This window comes from Onychostoma macrolepis, chromosome 07, assembly GCF_012432095.1.
Source record: "Onychostoma macrolepis isolate SWU-2019 chromosome 07, ASM1243209v1, whole genome shotgun sequence".
NCBI lineage: Eukaryota > Metazoa > Chordata > Actinopteri > Cypriniformes > Cyprinidae > Onychostoma > Onychostoma macrolepis.
Window position 1 is genome coordinate 3,571,925 of NC_081161.1, and position 16,212 is coordinate 3,588,136.

General features: G+C 36.2%; 1 protein-coding gene across 4 annotated transcripts in view; it reads right to left on the bottom strand.

The window, feature by feature from the left end:
* The window catches only part of LOC131543754 (probable E3 ubiquitin-protein ligase HECTD4), a 93,405-nt gene extending 77,809 nt beyond the window's left edge, over positions 1-15,596 (bottom strand). For all 4 annotated transcript variants that reach the window (XM_058781503.1, XM_058781501.1, XM_058781502.1 and 1 more), the window contains exons 1-6: positions 14,983-15,596; positions 9,104-9,702; positions 5,592-5,681; positions 4,933-5,060; positions 3,562-3,670; positions 2,070-2,208 (exon numbers count right to left, since the gene is read on the bottom strand). In XM_058781503.1, the coding sequence (XP_058637486.1) occupies positions 2,070-2,208; positions 3,562-3,670; positions 4,933-5,060; positions 5,592-5,681; positions 9,104-9,702; positions 14,983-15,129 (1,212 nt within the window). In that variant the 5' untranslated portion in view covers positions 15,130-15,596. The remainder of the gene's footprint in view (positions 1-2,069; positions 2,209-3,561; positions 3,671-4,932; positions 5,061-5,591; positions 5,682-9,103; positions 9,703-14,982) is intronic.
* Positions 15,597-16,212: the final 616 nt, after the last annotated feature.

Sequence of the window (16,212 nt, forward strand, 5' to 3'; positions counted from 1 at the left end):
ATATTTAAACCGTCTTTTGCGTTTTAATATTCACATACACTAGTTCATATCGCGATTCGAATTAAGTGACAGACATTCTTTTATTCATCCAAAACTTGCCGAATTCCGTGGCATTCCGCGTTATAGAGTAAATTCCGTTTATATGAATGGACTCCGCCATCCTGTCCGCGTTTGGAAACCATATGACCCTAGAAATGTAAGCACACTTCAGAACATTTCGGTTTGCCCTCTGTGTTGTGTTTTAAAGAGTTGCAGGGTGACAAGTCACAGGGTAACTGTCCCTTTATGTTATCGTGACAACCACAGTAGAAATAAAGTGTAATGCATGAAAAAAAAATCCACTTGTTTACAACATTAATTTGCTCTTCCAAATATTATGCCAGTAATGTTTATTTATTCTCATAATTGCTAATGTGAGGATTAATGTTTTGGTTGTGGTCCGCTGACTGTGGTCTTCAATCTGCAGTGCAGTAGGGATGGGCGATATCTTATCGTTTGCGATATACCGGTAAAAATTCTCCCCACGATAAGAATTAGTCTTCCCGCGATAATAACGATAAAGTATAGATGTTGACATATTTCTGTGTGCAACCGTGCGGAGCGACATCGCAGAAGGCGGACGTAAAATTGAGGAGGAGTATATCGCTAAATGAGGAGCTCCTTCTACAATCTGGAACTGGTTTGTTCAGGGCTGTACAGTGCACAAAAAAATCGGTCTGAATAAATGTAGTACAGTAGCACGTGTGCGATACAGTTTTGCATGTGTATGAGCCTGTTTACAAACCTGTTGTCCAACAAAGATATAATTTATTGACATGCTTTTTTTCCAAATTAACTTATCATAGTCAAGTGTTTGAAATACTTCTTTTTGTGACCAGACGTGGTTTCATATTACAGAATTATAGTATTATATACAGTGATAAAGGCCATGTCGATTAGCATTGCATTATAAATATACTTTCCTTATAAAAATACCCAAGTTTGAAGAACACTGATAAACCATATATTTTGTGCAATCGTATGTTTATTGTCTAACTTAAGTTTCATCAGTTAAAATTTCTTTATCTCCGTTATCTGGATATCTTCCTGGAGCGTTGTCAGTAATATTACTTCTGCTATGGATATGTGGAGTTTCTGCGCAAGAGCGCCCTCTGGCTTACAGTATGAATTAAACAGTCATTGCATTACGTGTTTTACTCAGTAATGCTCACAAACCCCTATTTTGGGTGAAAATAGGAAAGATAATACTTTTCTCTAAAGAAACAGGATTCCCTGGATTATCGTCATTGATATCGTTATTGCAATATCGAAATACCGTGATATATTTTTAAGCGCATATCGCCCATCCCTACAGTGCAGTACTGCCATAACTTGATACAAATGTAGATTAAATTCAGGTTCATTTCTTCTTTTTTTTCTAAAGGCAATCTCAGCCACACTGCTGGTCTAAATGTTTTGCATATAATACCATATAATGGTATTTTTCAACTGAAAATGGGTCAACTGACATCAACATCTTACAAAACTTGGTACACGTGGAGGGTTCAAGCTTAATTCTGCTTGCAAAATTCAATCTATCTAGCAAACCTCCAGACAAAAATTCAAAATTATTGTAATTTTTCAAAACTTTTTGTAATTATATTTTTAGAAGTGATCCATACCAACTATTTGACATGTTATGGAATTCCAAACTTAAATGGAAGTTACAGCATAGAGGGGGTATAAACTTGAAAAAATAAAAATTATATGAAACAGAGTAAATTAAGTAAATTCACATACATTCTTAATTTCACAAACAAAAAAAGTTGACATTCAGCGTCCATTTTTTTTTTACCAACATATGCTGAAATATCAACTAAAAGTGAGATGTTTTACAAAATGCATATCGCATCAGTAACAACTCAAGCATGTTCACAAATCATGCAACAGTTTTATTTTCAAGCATACTTTGAAATAATACACTTTAACACATTAAAAATTATACGAGTAGAAATATCCAAATACATACATGCAATGTCAATTTGAAAATGCAATGTGAAGGGTGATGGTTTGAGATGCATGGGTCGTACCTGCAGTGTGAAGGGGTCGATGACCTGGCACAGCTGATGAGGTTTGGTGTCAAAAGAGGCTGGACGGTGGAGTAAAAAGCCACTGCTGTGCGCCACCCACCCCGCCTCCAGTTCCTCATTCCGACAGTACACAAAACCCCTGGGAGGAAGAGCAGAGGACAAAGTTTTAGGTTTCAGGGATGTGCCAGGATTGTCGACAGTTAGTGGAATAGAGCCGTTGTGCTTTTAAACAGAGATGCTATTAACAATTAAACAAATACATAAAATATTGGTTAAAGTTAGGGTCGGTGATTTCAGAGAACCTAGCAATAGTACATTTAGACCACTTCACTTAGTGATTATTATCGGGATGTGAAAAGACTTCAACTAGCATAAAAAAATGTTTTTGAACCAAATCATCTAACCTGCCATAAATAACAGACAGTGTGTGTGTGTGTTTGCCTGTTAAGTATGTATACATTTCTATATTCTGATAATTACTTTTAAATGTTCTAGCTCCGCAGGTTCCTATCCAGTGCCGTTATTGATAACTAAACTAAACTATTAAAAATAATTTCCATTAACTGAAATAAAAAAAATATAGAATTAAATAAAAACTTAAAGTTAAGTAAACTTGAATACAATCTAAATGGACATATTTAAAAACTAATAAAAATGACAAAAGCACATATAAAATGATTAAAAATTAAAATAAAATGAAAACTGAAAATATAAAATAAAAGCTAGTTCAAAATTTTAATAAATATTATAATAGTACATAAATAATACTAAAATAACACTATTCCTAGACTCCATTACATTTGCAAAAATCCTGGTCCGTTAATAATGCACGAAATCCACTCTCCTTTCCTATTTGGTTTCTCTGGAAAAGCCTTAGTGTTATATGGGTTTCAGACAAGTACATTTTATACATCAAATTATATAAATGCTATATATCAAATTATACAAGAGAATGTGTTGATTCAGATGGTACACAATCTGCCATTTAAAATGAATTAATCTGATCAAAAATCTAATTATAATTCAGATACTTTACAATAGTTTTTGTCCAGAAATAAATTATATTTGTACACAGAAACTAACAACATCCACTGTGACTTCAGCATGATAACAATTTCTAAGTGGTTTAACTGTTACACACGTCACAGTCTTCTCTATTATGCTGAAATTTTCATTTAGGCAAAATGGTTTTTTGTTTTTAACATTTTGGTTGAAACATGTCCAGGACATTTCTTTATGAGATTCATCCATAAGACAGGAAGTGCGAGAAGTTGACATTTAAGAGAGGAAAGACACACTGACGTTCACTGACAGCAGAATTTCACAGGGTCCAAACATCTAACAAATATAGTTGCTCACAGAGCAGAAATGAGAAAGACAGCAGAACAAAGCAGGAGCTGTAGAAAGAGCACAATAGTGGCCTGGAGGTTACTGGCACAAACAGAAGAGCAGGGCAGGAGGTGAAGCGGTGGTTGTGTCATTTTAGAGTTACCTCAGCGTCCCATGCTGCCCCGAGCCCAGCTTGCTTAAGCCCTTCCCAAAAGAGTTTGTCGTGTAGAGATAGAAACCATCTGTAGCCAGGCTGCGGCCCAGGTCTGTGTCTGAGACGGGCAAACAGAGAGAGAAAGATGACAGAGAGTGACTGAGGAGGCAAAAGACAGCAGCGCTGGGAGACGCACCGGAAATTCACTTTGAAAGGGAAAAATGACTTCTAGTCAACAGCATAGGAGCACGGATTGTACTGGTAACGCTTAGGGCCCTATGAAATCCATTACATTTTTTTCCAAATTCCACTCTGTTTCCATTTTTCTCCAAAAAAAGCATTTTCATTTTTCTGGATTCCATTTTTAATGGTAAATTAAATAGTAATAATAAAGCATGTCTAAGTAATTTAAATAATTAAACAATTAAACAACAATTTCTTAAAAGTTAAACCAAAATTACATTTTTATGGCCATATTTTTGCCACAATTTTTTCTTTCTGTTGGTTTAAATTTTACTTTAATGGTCTAGTCAAATTTTAATCATCCAAAACCTGTCAAATCAATTGAATAGAAAATGTTGTTGTTTTTTTCAGCAAATTCTGTGTTGTCTCTTTTAATTTTCCAGGAGTTATGATTTAACACAACTTCATTATCAAAAACGGTGGTAATCAAATGAAGGCATAAAAAAACGTAATTTTTTTTATGAAATCAAATGAAAATGTAACAATTCCTTTTATTTTTTGGCAAACATAGCGCTGCACAACAGAGGCTTACTGTTAAAAGTATAACATGAAAAAAATTTAATTGCATGATATTCCTTCAAAAAATTAAAATACGTTTATTGCTATTATTATTTGAGAAGTTCATTTTACTGTAGTTACATATTTCTGTTACAATTTCTTTAAGTTAAACCAAACTTTTATTTTGAAGGGTTGTCATGAAGACCACACAGAAACAGAAAGAACATGCAGACGACATATTTAAACAGCTTCACATTTTCATAGTCTGTTTACAGTTTATTATTCACAGGCACTAGTCCATATCGCAATTTAAGTATACGGCACTACTTTTGATTTATTCATCCAAAATTTGCCAAATTCCATGTTATACTGTAAATTCCATTTTCATGACTGGATTCCGCGATTCTGTGCATGTTTTCTGCATTGTGGAAATCATAAGGCCGCACATACTGAATGTTGTAGCATTTCTGAAATGGAATAAAATAGCTTCTCCTGTGGTAAATGTTGTGCTGAATAGTTGCTGCAATTCTAGCAATTTCCTTCATGATTAATATTAATGCTACAGCATGCAGTGACATTTTAAAGAATTGTGTGAACTTTCTTACAAAAACATTGGTCAGCCATCTATTTGTCGCTCACCTTTACTCTCTGCTCCAGCGGCGCTGCTCTCTGGTGTGGGCAGCATATCCTCAAAACCCCACGAAACACTGTGTTTCCCCCCTAACAAACAGGACGGTGAGCCTGGACCTCCCTCAAGAAGCAGCAGTCTGCAAGTGAGAGGATATTACACATTCTTGAGCAGCAAATCAGCACATTAGAAAGATAGAAATCAGACTGGAGTAATGATGCTGAAAATTCAGCTTTGATCACAGCAATTAATTACATCTTAAAATGCATTCATATAGAAAACTGTAATACTACATTGTATTACTAGTTCACAACTGTTTTTACTAACTTTTGATCAAATAAATGTAGCCTTGGAGAGCAGAAGATACTCCTTTCAAAACATTTTAAAAACATAATACTTTTAACCGGCAGAGTATATGGCTGGTGTAAACAGCCACATGACCAAAGCAGTTTAATTTCTGTTTGCCATTCTGAAAAATCATGTCAATAAATCTCCAGAAAAAACAGCCAGTAAAACCTTTCATAAAATACAACTCCCTCTGTTAAAGTTACAGTTTTAGAACTGGTTAACAATTCCCACCTTGTTTATTCAGCACCATTCATAAGAGTTAACAGTTAACAGAAGCAGTTTAATATGTCTTCACAGACAGTAATAGCATGACACAGCTCACCTGTAGAGAACATCAGCCACTGGAAGCTGACCCAGGTCTGTCTGTTTCTGCAGCAGGTGGACAGTGTGAATGAACGTTTTGAGAGAACCCCTGCAAACACAGACAGAATGACAGTTTTTGAGTTTCCTTGCAGTATTTTCCTTTGTTTTTTGACTGAGATAGTGATGCATGTAGCGATGAAATCAAGAGAGAATCTTTCCTAGACATATCAGATCAAAAATGGTTGAAGGAGAGGCACTGAGTACTTTAGTAAAGTGCCGTGTGTCTCAGCTTACCATTTACGATTGACTGCATAAACTGATTGTTTAAAAAGGGCCAAAAACACAATGAGAGTACCATACTTACTGGTGCAACCATACTAAGAGATGAAAAATGTAACTAACAGATATCATCATAATTCCTAATGTTCATTTTGAACATTGTATAAAGCCAGGTTTAAAATTCTTCTTCATTTTGTTGACATAAATATACGGTGGCCGATAGAGCTCAACGCGCTGCAACTTCAGAAAACACATGCAAATAGAAATAGCACCAGCAAATCAAGAAAACATCTTCATCAGTTAGACAGCAGGTGCTGCAAATGCTCACAACACAACCAAATAAAGAATTTTATTTGCAGCACGTTTCTTTGTTTGATTGTGTTGTGAGTATTTGCAGCGCATGTGTTGTCAAATTGATGAAGTTGTTTTCTTAATTTGCAGGTGTTTTTTCGATTTGCAGTGCGTTGAGCTCTCTCGGCCACCGTATAAATACAGTTAAATTACTTGCACGTTAAGAGTTACATATGGGATTATGGATCTATTTTTACTACTCCATAAATCAGAAAAACTGTCAACAGAAAAAAAAAATATATATAAAAAAATCACTTTGTTTTAATGAAATTAAATGTAATATAAATCAGGCAAAAAAAACTCCATCAGAACATAGATAGTAATAAAACTAAAGTTTTATGTAAGTGCGAAAAATCTCAGCATTTAAAGATATAACTTGTAATTGAAATACAAAGATGCAAAAAAAAGTGTAATAAAACACTTAAATGTGTATTTTAGATTTTTTTCTTTTCACTAGCCTGGAAGAAGACCCGTTACGGAAGAAAACAGCTACTGATGCATTGAAATTTCAGCTACTGAAAATTTTCGGCCAAAACAGCAATTTTTGGTTTCAACTGAACTATTTTTGGAGAGCTGAAATCATTGACCGAAACAGTGACTTTTAATAAGTGTTTCTCCAATGGTGGATTTTGACTGTTTCATTGTCTGTTGCATGCACGTGGATAAACTACAAACAAGCAAACTCCGTGCTGCTGGATTAACCATATCAATTTCTCACTTTTACTCAATACTGACTTGGATTCTTAAATCTCAAGATCGATCTTTTAGTTTGTGCTGTTTTCTGTTGCATGAACTTCACTGAATATTATTTGCAGCACCTGTCATCCAATAAATCACAATAAGATTTGTGCTTTGCAACTTTTAATATGAAATAAAGTCTCAGCTTTCAAATTATGTTAATTTGATCATTATCATGTCTCATATAATCACTCAGTGTTTCAACCGTGGAAAGATGTCAATAAAACAATATGTCACATAACATCACATTTACCTCAGGAAAGACAATCAATGTTCATAAACCTGTTAATCAGCTATAAAAAATTAAAAAAACTCTAGAGAGAAGCACTTTGATAAATATATGTCAAATATGTTACATATAGGGTCACAAAGGAGTGGAAAATTTCTGGAAACCTTCCAGCATTTTTTGGAAACTTTCAGAAATTTTGGGGAATTTTCCAGTAATATACCGAAAATGTTGCACCCCTTTTCAACCCTAATTACATATTCATTATATTTTTACTCAACCTGTTGACTTCATCATGTAATGCATGCTTGAATAAATCTGTCATGCAAACAATTTTACTGTTTTACTTGTATGTGTCAAACGGCCCGTCTTTGCATGCATCCTCGTAAACACAGTAATTTAGGTCTTAAGTGAAAGCAAACAGCAGAGAAAGAAAACACATGTGTAACAGTATATTGGATCTGGGCAGCTCTTAAAGTGACAGCAGTCTAATATTCCTGCAGCATGCCATTCATGTTAATCAAACATGATCATTAAATCTTTCACTACTCTTGACAAAAGTTACTCTTTTGTAACTTAAGAAGAAATATTTATTTAATATATTTAATATAAAATATTTATTTTTACACTGTGAAGAATATGCAGTGTTTTTATACATTTGATTACTTCATACAATGTATGCAGCAGTTCTTATTTATTTGTTGTACCAAGGTTATTTTCGTAAACGAAAACTGAAACTAAGACTAAAACTATTGGGCAAAAAACATTTTTGTAAACTGAAAAAAAATTACAATTTCTAAATAAATGAAAAACTAAAACTAAACGAAACTAACAACAGTAACTGAAAAACTAACGAAACTAAAATAATAATTAGCAGAAATAAATAATCGTGTTCGTGATTTAATAAGCTCTCGTTCTGTGCCAGAAAATCGGTTGTTTAGGGAAATAGATGGCGCTTCATGCACATGAGCTGCGTCCTAAGCGGCTATTCACAGAGAATGAGATTTTGCATTTAAAAACAAGAAGCGGCCGGGCTATGAAATGAGAAATAACTATAAAATATGAAATGGGAAATAACAATAATGCACACCTTACAGCACACGAACGTTTAAAAGCATGCTTGACGTGCAAGAACAACATGAGAGTGAGTTAACAGACACAGAATTACAAGTTTTGGATGAGCTGACTTTAGTGAAGAGTCATTTTGTCACGCTTTGCGTTTACTATGGTAACGTCCGCCTCGAGTCCATGACACGAGCCTTGACTATGTAAAATGCATCCAAAATGAGAGAAAGCGACAGCCGCGCTGTGTTTTCACCGCTGGCTGTGTTGTGTAAAAGGGGCTTCAGAACTGGGATTGATTGCATTGCTCATCTGAAGCGCGTGAGGGATTTTCGTGTCGTATCACCGCGTCTACTGTAGACAGCATCACTGATTAATGGGTTCTCGCCGCGCCGCTTGCGTGAGGTAGACAGAGTGTATTTAACTTTCTTATTTAAGGCCACTTTCCTATTTAACTGTATTATTTCTTTGATATTTATTTCAGTGTTTTGCAGGCTGAGTGTTCACTGACGGAAGTGCTAAAGTAAACACGCATGTTTGTTAATAGATGATTGAGCCTCATTTATTTATTTTTGCGTTTCAGAATTAAATATATAAATATACACAACACCGCGCCACTGGTGGTAGTTGGTCCATTACCACCGCGGTGGTAAAAATCTGCCACCGTCACAGCCCTAGTGCAAACACAAATATGCTGATCGGGTCAGTCGCACAGGCGCTAAATATTTTTTCATAGTCGCACTGTAGAGCCCTGCATTCATTTTTATGTAAAAATATATTGCGTCACCAAAATTTATTGAGGTCATAAACGTATATTGTGTGATATGTCGATATACTGATTATTGCGAAAGGCCTAGCCGTTGTACTGCACTCACCTTGCACATGATAGAGCCACTAGAGCAGCTGCTGCGTTCTGCCTCTGCTGTTGGGTGAGCAGTGGTCTTGCCTGTGCCGTTCCTTCCGGCTCACTCTTCTCCTCCAACCAGGAGCAAAGCAACCTCTCCAGGCCATTAAGGCAGTCTGCAGGCTCCTTGCCCAGGCTGAGCGGCTGGCAGTCACGCAGACATGCGAGCAGGACCTCAGCGGTGACGCCGCAGAGCGCAGGGTCGTGCCGAGTTTGCGACTGCAGTAGTGGAAAGACCAACAGGAGGCCGACGCGTGAGGTAAACGGCGCCTGATCGTTGCCGGCGGGCATCGGAGGGTGGTGAGGATGGTGGTGATGTTGAGGTTGCAGGAAGCCCTGTCGCTTAAGCAGGGCCAGCGTCTCGTCGTCGGCCCCTCCGGAGCTCCCTGGGACGACCCCGTCATGCTCCTGCTGCTCCTCCAGGGCCAGCTGCCGCTGCGCCCCCCACAGACCGCGCAGGGCATTGAGACGGTACTCCAAAAGTCTGGTGTAAGCGTTACTCTGGTTTCCGCAGACGGTTCGCAGGCGCTCGGCGAGCTCTACTGGGTTCTTGGTCTCGAATGTCAAGATCTGCAAGAGCACAGAAAAAAACCTGAAGCATATTTTGTCACAAGACCCTCATCAGGTTAATCTAAAATTAGCTACTTGCTTCAACGCTGTCAAATTCAGGGATTGTATCTAACAATTCAAGTGAAAATTATCTTTAACTTCAAACTATAACATACACTACCAGTCAAAAGTTTTTGAACAGTAAGTTTTAAGTTTTTAAAGAATTTACTTCTGCTCACCAAGCTTGTATTTATTTGATCCAAAGTACAGAAGAAAAAAAAAAAGTCAAATTAAGAAATATTTTTTCTATTTAAAATAACAGTTTTCTATTTGAGTAATTTATTCCTGTGATTTCAAAGCTGAATTTTTAGCATCATTTCTCCAGTCACATGATCCTTCAGAAATCATTCTAATATTCTGTTTTTCTGCTCAAAAACCTATTATTAGTATTGTTTAAAACAGCTGAGTAGATTTTTTCAGGTTTCTTTGATGAATAGAAAGTTCAGAAAAACAGCATTTATCTGAAATAGAAATCTTTTGTAACATTATAAATGTCTTTATCATCACTTTTGATCAGTTTAAAGCATCCTTGCTATATAAAAGTATTACATTTCAATACCCCCACCACCCAAAACCGTTTGACTAGTAGTGTAGGCTGATTATTCTTATAGACTGAAACAAATGCGCTTCATCCAGGATAAAGAATATGAGAAGTGCTCCGGGTTGCTGCAGAAAACAGAAAAAAAAAATTGAGCAACAACAAAAACATGCAAACTCATTCTCTGCCAGCAGGAGGCGCTTTTATAGCAGTAGAAACAGCGGTTTATCCAGTAATGGCTATAATCAAAGCAGAGCTCCGCTCATACACCCTACTTTATCAGATAAAATGAAAATGCCATCGAAACTTTTCTGAAGACAGTCGGTTCCCTTCAGATACAAACACCTGCGCCGCGTTTTGATTTTGAAACGTGCAGTGCTCATGTTTATTCAACGAATTCAAACGCCACAAATAAATCAATGCATGGGAAACACTGGTAATGAATATGGAAATATCGGAAATGTGTTTAAAAATCATATCACCATTATTGAAAAAAATTATATCGCGATATATATTGAATATTGAATTATTGTCCAGCTCTGTGCAATATTCTTATAATGTTGGTCAATAATAACATATCTCACAATATATACATTGCCATCGAACAAGTCAAACAAATTTTTGTTATATATTCATATTTGAAGGGTTATACAATCAATAAATGATTAAAAGTATTAAAAATACTGTTTTATCTATTATACCTGCTCAACACTGTTTCTTTAATTCAAGCAGTGAGGTATTTCCTTTCTAGCTGAGCATTTCTTTCTGATTCCTCTCCACTAGACAGTTTGACCAATTTCAGGTTGTAGCTCACATGCTGAAAACATTCCTGGCAACTCTATATAATTATTTAAATGCACAATTAATCTAGCTATTACTCTCAGGTAATTTGCTCAGTGCGCGACAAACAAGGCCTGGTTCTACTGGCTTAAGTTACAACACTGTAAAAAATAAATAAATAAAAAACCTTCAGCAGATTTTTGAGTTTTCTCAACTTGTCGTTTTAAGTTGAGAAACAACAAAAATGTGAGAACCTCCCACAAAAATAAGTTGAGCAAACTCAAAAATCTGCTGAAGCTTTTTTTTTTTACAGTGAAGCACACAAAACTTGCTTCATTTCAAGATGGACATGACTGAAAGTAATGAGTCAGAAGTTTATTCTGTTACTGAGCAAACACATCTGACACATTACCATCAGTGATGTACAGCAGAAAATAACAGGTCTTTCCCTTGCGAGCCGCACACAAAAAGCAACCAGTTTAGTCCAATTCACAACAAATGACTCACGCATTGAACACGTCTGGCCGACGAAACAGAGCATCCTAAAATTTCACAGTTTTCAATTCAATTACATTATATTTGTCCCAAACCACTGTTTATTTACCAACTTCTCCCCATGCTGTAAGATCCATTTAGACATTTATTCAGTAGTGTTTTGACATCTATGCTGAAAATAGGGAAACTGCATAATATATAATCATTTTTCATCATATATATAACGCATTTTTCATATGTCAAACTTTAGACTCATTGATGTCACTTTTGCCAGAAAGAAGATTATATTCACTGTTGCTACCTGTGTGTTTTTCCACCTGTAGAATCAAAAGACAGACGTTTTAAAAATGGGATAAAATAACTGGCATTCATCAAGCTGTATGTTATCAAAATAAAGGCATGCTGCAACAGACCGGAAGTGCACAGTGACATTTGTATGGCAAACACTGAAACAGCAAGATGGCAACAAACGAGAGGAAAAACAACCAGATTGATGGAAAGGAGGAGAAGGGGTTTCTGGAGATGTTTCTCAGATGGGAATGGCCTGTATTGGGAGTTTTGCAGTCTTGCTACAGTATTCAGTGCTAAAACAAATAAAAAAGTCAACCAGGTAAAAATCTGTGCTTTTCCTTCTTCTAATTTACAAACGTGAAACGCTGATATGGCAGAGTTGTGATGTTGGAAGAACACAACATGGATAATATCATATAATCTACGTATAATATAAAGATCAGTGAACGGAAAGCAAGTTTGTAGCCAAATGGTGTTTAACATTGAGCTTTCGCAGTATTCTTCACATATGTTTGTGATACCATGAATAGATAAGTAACAGAAATTATTAATTTTTCATAATTTTGAAATCAGGTGTAGTTACTGGGGTTTATTGATCACAATATAATCTATTTTGTTTAGATTACATCAATGTGACGTTTCTGATTTGAATGCATGACATGTCATAATTAGGGATGGGCATTCCAAGCAAAAATAATATTCGGAAAAAAAAAAAAAAAAAAAAAAAAAAATCGCTGGGTATTATACGATTATTATTCGAAAATCACACCTCTCCCCCGCATGCACGCACAAACACCCATAAACAGAGAGAGAGGGAGAGAGACGGGATTCACGCTTTCAATCTGTATGATAAACGGTTTAAATCAGAAGATAGGCTACCTTAACTCAAGCCATAATGATTGTAATGTGCTGATACATATTTAATATAATAAACATAACCGAATGACAGCACTTATTAACATAACAGTCCTTCGATTAGCATAAATCAACTGCTCATAAGGCTAGGACATTTCCATTTCAAAAAATAGAACCCCTAAAGGCAATAGATACGAGATGGGAGGAAAAATATACTTCAATATCTTCTGTGGCAATTATATCATTGGGTAAATATACTGTATATAAACTGGAGGAAATGCATCATGTAAGAAGACAAGTGGTCCAAGCGCAATGACCACAAGTGTGGTATTGGGACGGGCCCTGACAGTAGATGCATCTCAGTTTGCATACTAGTCTATGCTATTTCGTAGTATGCATAGTGTGAGTAAGTGTGCACACACTGAAAATTCCAAAAAAGAATAAACAGAGCAATTCCAAGAGGTGCACAGGCCCTAAAAAGTGCTCTTCAAATACCGGATGGTGCAATTAATTAACCAAAGTGTGCACCAGACGGTAGAGCAGCGATTTTCAAACTGGAGCCCAGGTTCAAACAATGTAAAAAATGTAAAAATAAATAAAATAATAAATATTTGATTAAACTAAATAAGAACATAAATGGGTAATTTAGTAAATAAATTAATGCTGTCAAACGATTAATCGCATCCAAAATAAAAGTTTTTGTTTACATACTATATGTTTGTGTGCTGTGTATATTTATTATGTATATAAATACACACACATGCATGTATATATATTATTTCAGAAAAATATGTTATGTTTATATATTAAATATATTTATTTTAATAGAAATTATATGAATATAAATATAGACATGTAAATATTTACAAATATATATACTGTATGCGTGTGTGTGTATTTATATATACATAATAAATATACACAGAACACACATATATTATGCAAACAAAAACTTTTATTTTGTATGCGATTAATCACGATTAATCGTTTGACAACACTAAAATAGCTAAATAAATATCAAAAAGTACAGTACTACAATCAGTAATAATGTAGCATTTTCAAAATAATATTGAATTAATTTTTCACTATATAAATTAGGTCTTTATGCAAGAAACTATTTAGAGTCCTTTTAAATATTAGGGACCCTTGTACGAAGACTATCATATTTGGGGGTCTGTGGCATCTAAAAGATAAAAAAAAAAACAGCTTGTAGAGTACATAGTGCATCATTTGGGACACAGCTTGAGACTCATATCGCAATTACATTTTCTCCAATATGATACATAAATATGATACACAAAATACGATTCAGACACAGATGTTTCCTTTAATGAGAGAATCTTTGCCCACACAAATCCACCAGAAATAGTAAGCCATTCTGGTTTCCTTGGTATACTCGTTGCAGCATACTATTTGGGGCACACTAATTCTAATCTCGGATACTATTTAGGGTGGATGGTATGCGAATTGGGACACATAGATAGTACGCCGCCTAACAACGCCCTTTAGCCGCTACTAAATGACTATAGTTTAACACGACTACTCATAGTTTATTACTTATGGATGAAAATGACAGTGTGCTTAGGACAACATTTGTGTTAGAGCGTTTAGGTTACTATAATAGCGGGGAAAGCCCTATCGTACTGAGGTAAATGTCACTATTATAACTATAAGTTGTCGTATTTTGACGTTCCACATCAAAACTACATATATCGTCTTAAACCTATGTGGTTTCCACCTTAAATTGTAACATGAATCCTACGGACAGGTCAATAACGTTAGCTGCCTGCCACACGCCAGCGAGAGATTCAACTCCCCCTAATACTAGCCTGTCTGTGCTATGCTAACGCGTCAAGCACCAGAGACACACAAAAACTGTGTGCCTCTCATTATATATGGCATATACATTTACAATAACAACCTTAAAGAGGAGTTTATAAGCTTCGTTAACGACAACGCAAATCGATCGGCCGTTAAATTCTGTATTTGTGGCAATACTATTTTGATTCTGCTCATAACGGGCTTAGAGCATGTTTACATCAACTAACATCGATCGGAAAAACACGATATGTGCTTTAACACGACTAAGTGCTTCATTAACTTGAATAAACACAACAAGAGCCTTTTATTATTAGCATGTTGCTATCTGACAAGCCTGTTTTGGCCGAACGTTTTCCAGTCCCGAGTTAGCGTTAGTTAACTTTGGTGTTAAGCTAATTAAGTTGACGTCTAATGCGATCGCTAATCGCAATCTAAATGAAACGGATATAATAAATGCATACCTCCTGCTCGGATTCCCCTTGTTCAGATACTCCGATTTCACTGGGCAGCTCTGCCAGGTCCGTGACCCGAATTAGTCCATCGTGAAGGAAAATAGTCTCTTCCTTCACTGACAGCCACTGGGAAGAATCCACAGCACCTGATCCCATCTCTTTCTCTCCTCCGAGGAAAAAGGGCAAAGTGGTCAAACATCAAATTCAACGCGCGACGGGATCAGATTCAGCGCGAGCCGGCGACAGATAACCGCATCATCACTGAGCGCTCGCGCAGATCATGTACGACGCCGAAGCGATGCGATGCGATGCGATGCGAGGCCTCGCTGGCTTTCGCTGCGGATCGATTCGCCAGCCTCTCGGCTCAATAGGCTCCAGTGTTTTCGGAAATCGGTGGGCGTGACACAGGGACAGATTTCGCTCTTTCCAAACTTGACACAATTGCGCAGTTCTCGAATTGATACTCCCGTGCTCTGCGCCAAATGCAACCGAATTAACGGCGGTTCAGCGGCATAAACCTTTCTCAGCTGTCAGTCAGACGCCATGCTAAGCCAGTTCAGTTACGCTGCAGTGTAAGATAAACACGAAGGGTTTATAACTGATTTAAATTTAAAACCCAACAGGTGAAATCCAAAGCATAATTTGCTTCTCTTAAACCCTAAGTACTGTATACTAAAGTTTTTAGTCATGCACTAGTGTATGCAGTGAGCATGATGCCCAAAGTACTGCATACTTCATTTTTATGTGCACACTAGGGTGTGCTTACCATACAAGACACATTTTTTTATATATATGCAATGCTAGCATGTGTACAGTGTGCATGAAGTCCAAATTACTGTATACTTTGGTTTGTGTACAATGCACATGAATACCAAAGTATTCTTAGGTTTTATGGCTATGCTAGGGCAAGTTTAAGTTTACAGTGTACTTTAAGCCCAAGGTTTATTTCAGTTTGTATGCACTTAAGCTAGGCATACATTCAGTGCGTGTGATGCACTAAGTACTGTATACTTAGGTTTTACATGTACGCTAAGCTATGCATAATGTGCTTGTAAAGTCCAAAGTGCTGCATACTTCATTTTTATGTGTATAGGGTATGCTTACCATACAGTACACATTTTTTTAATATGCAATGATAGCATGCATACAGTGTGCATGAAGTCCAAATTATTGTATACTTTGGTTTGTGTACAATGCACATAAATACCAAAATATACATAGGTTTTATGGCTATGCTAG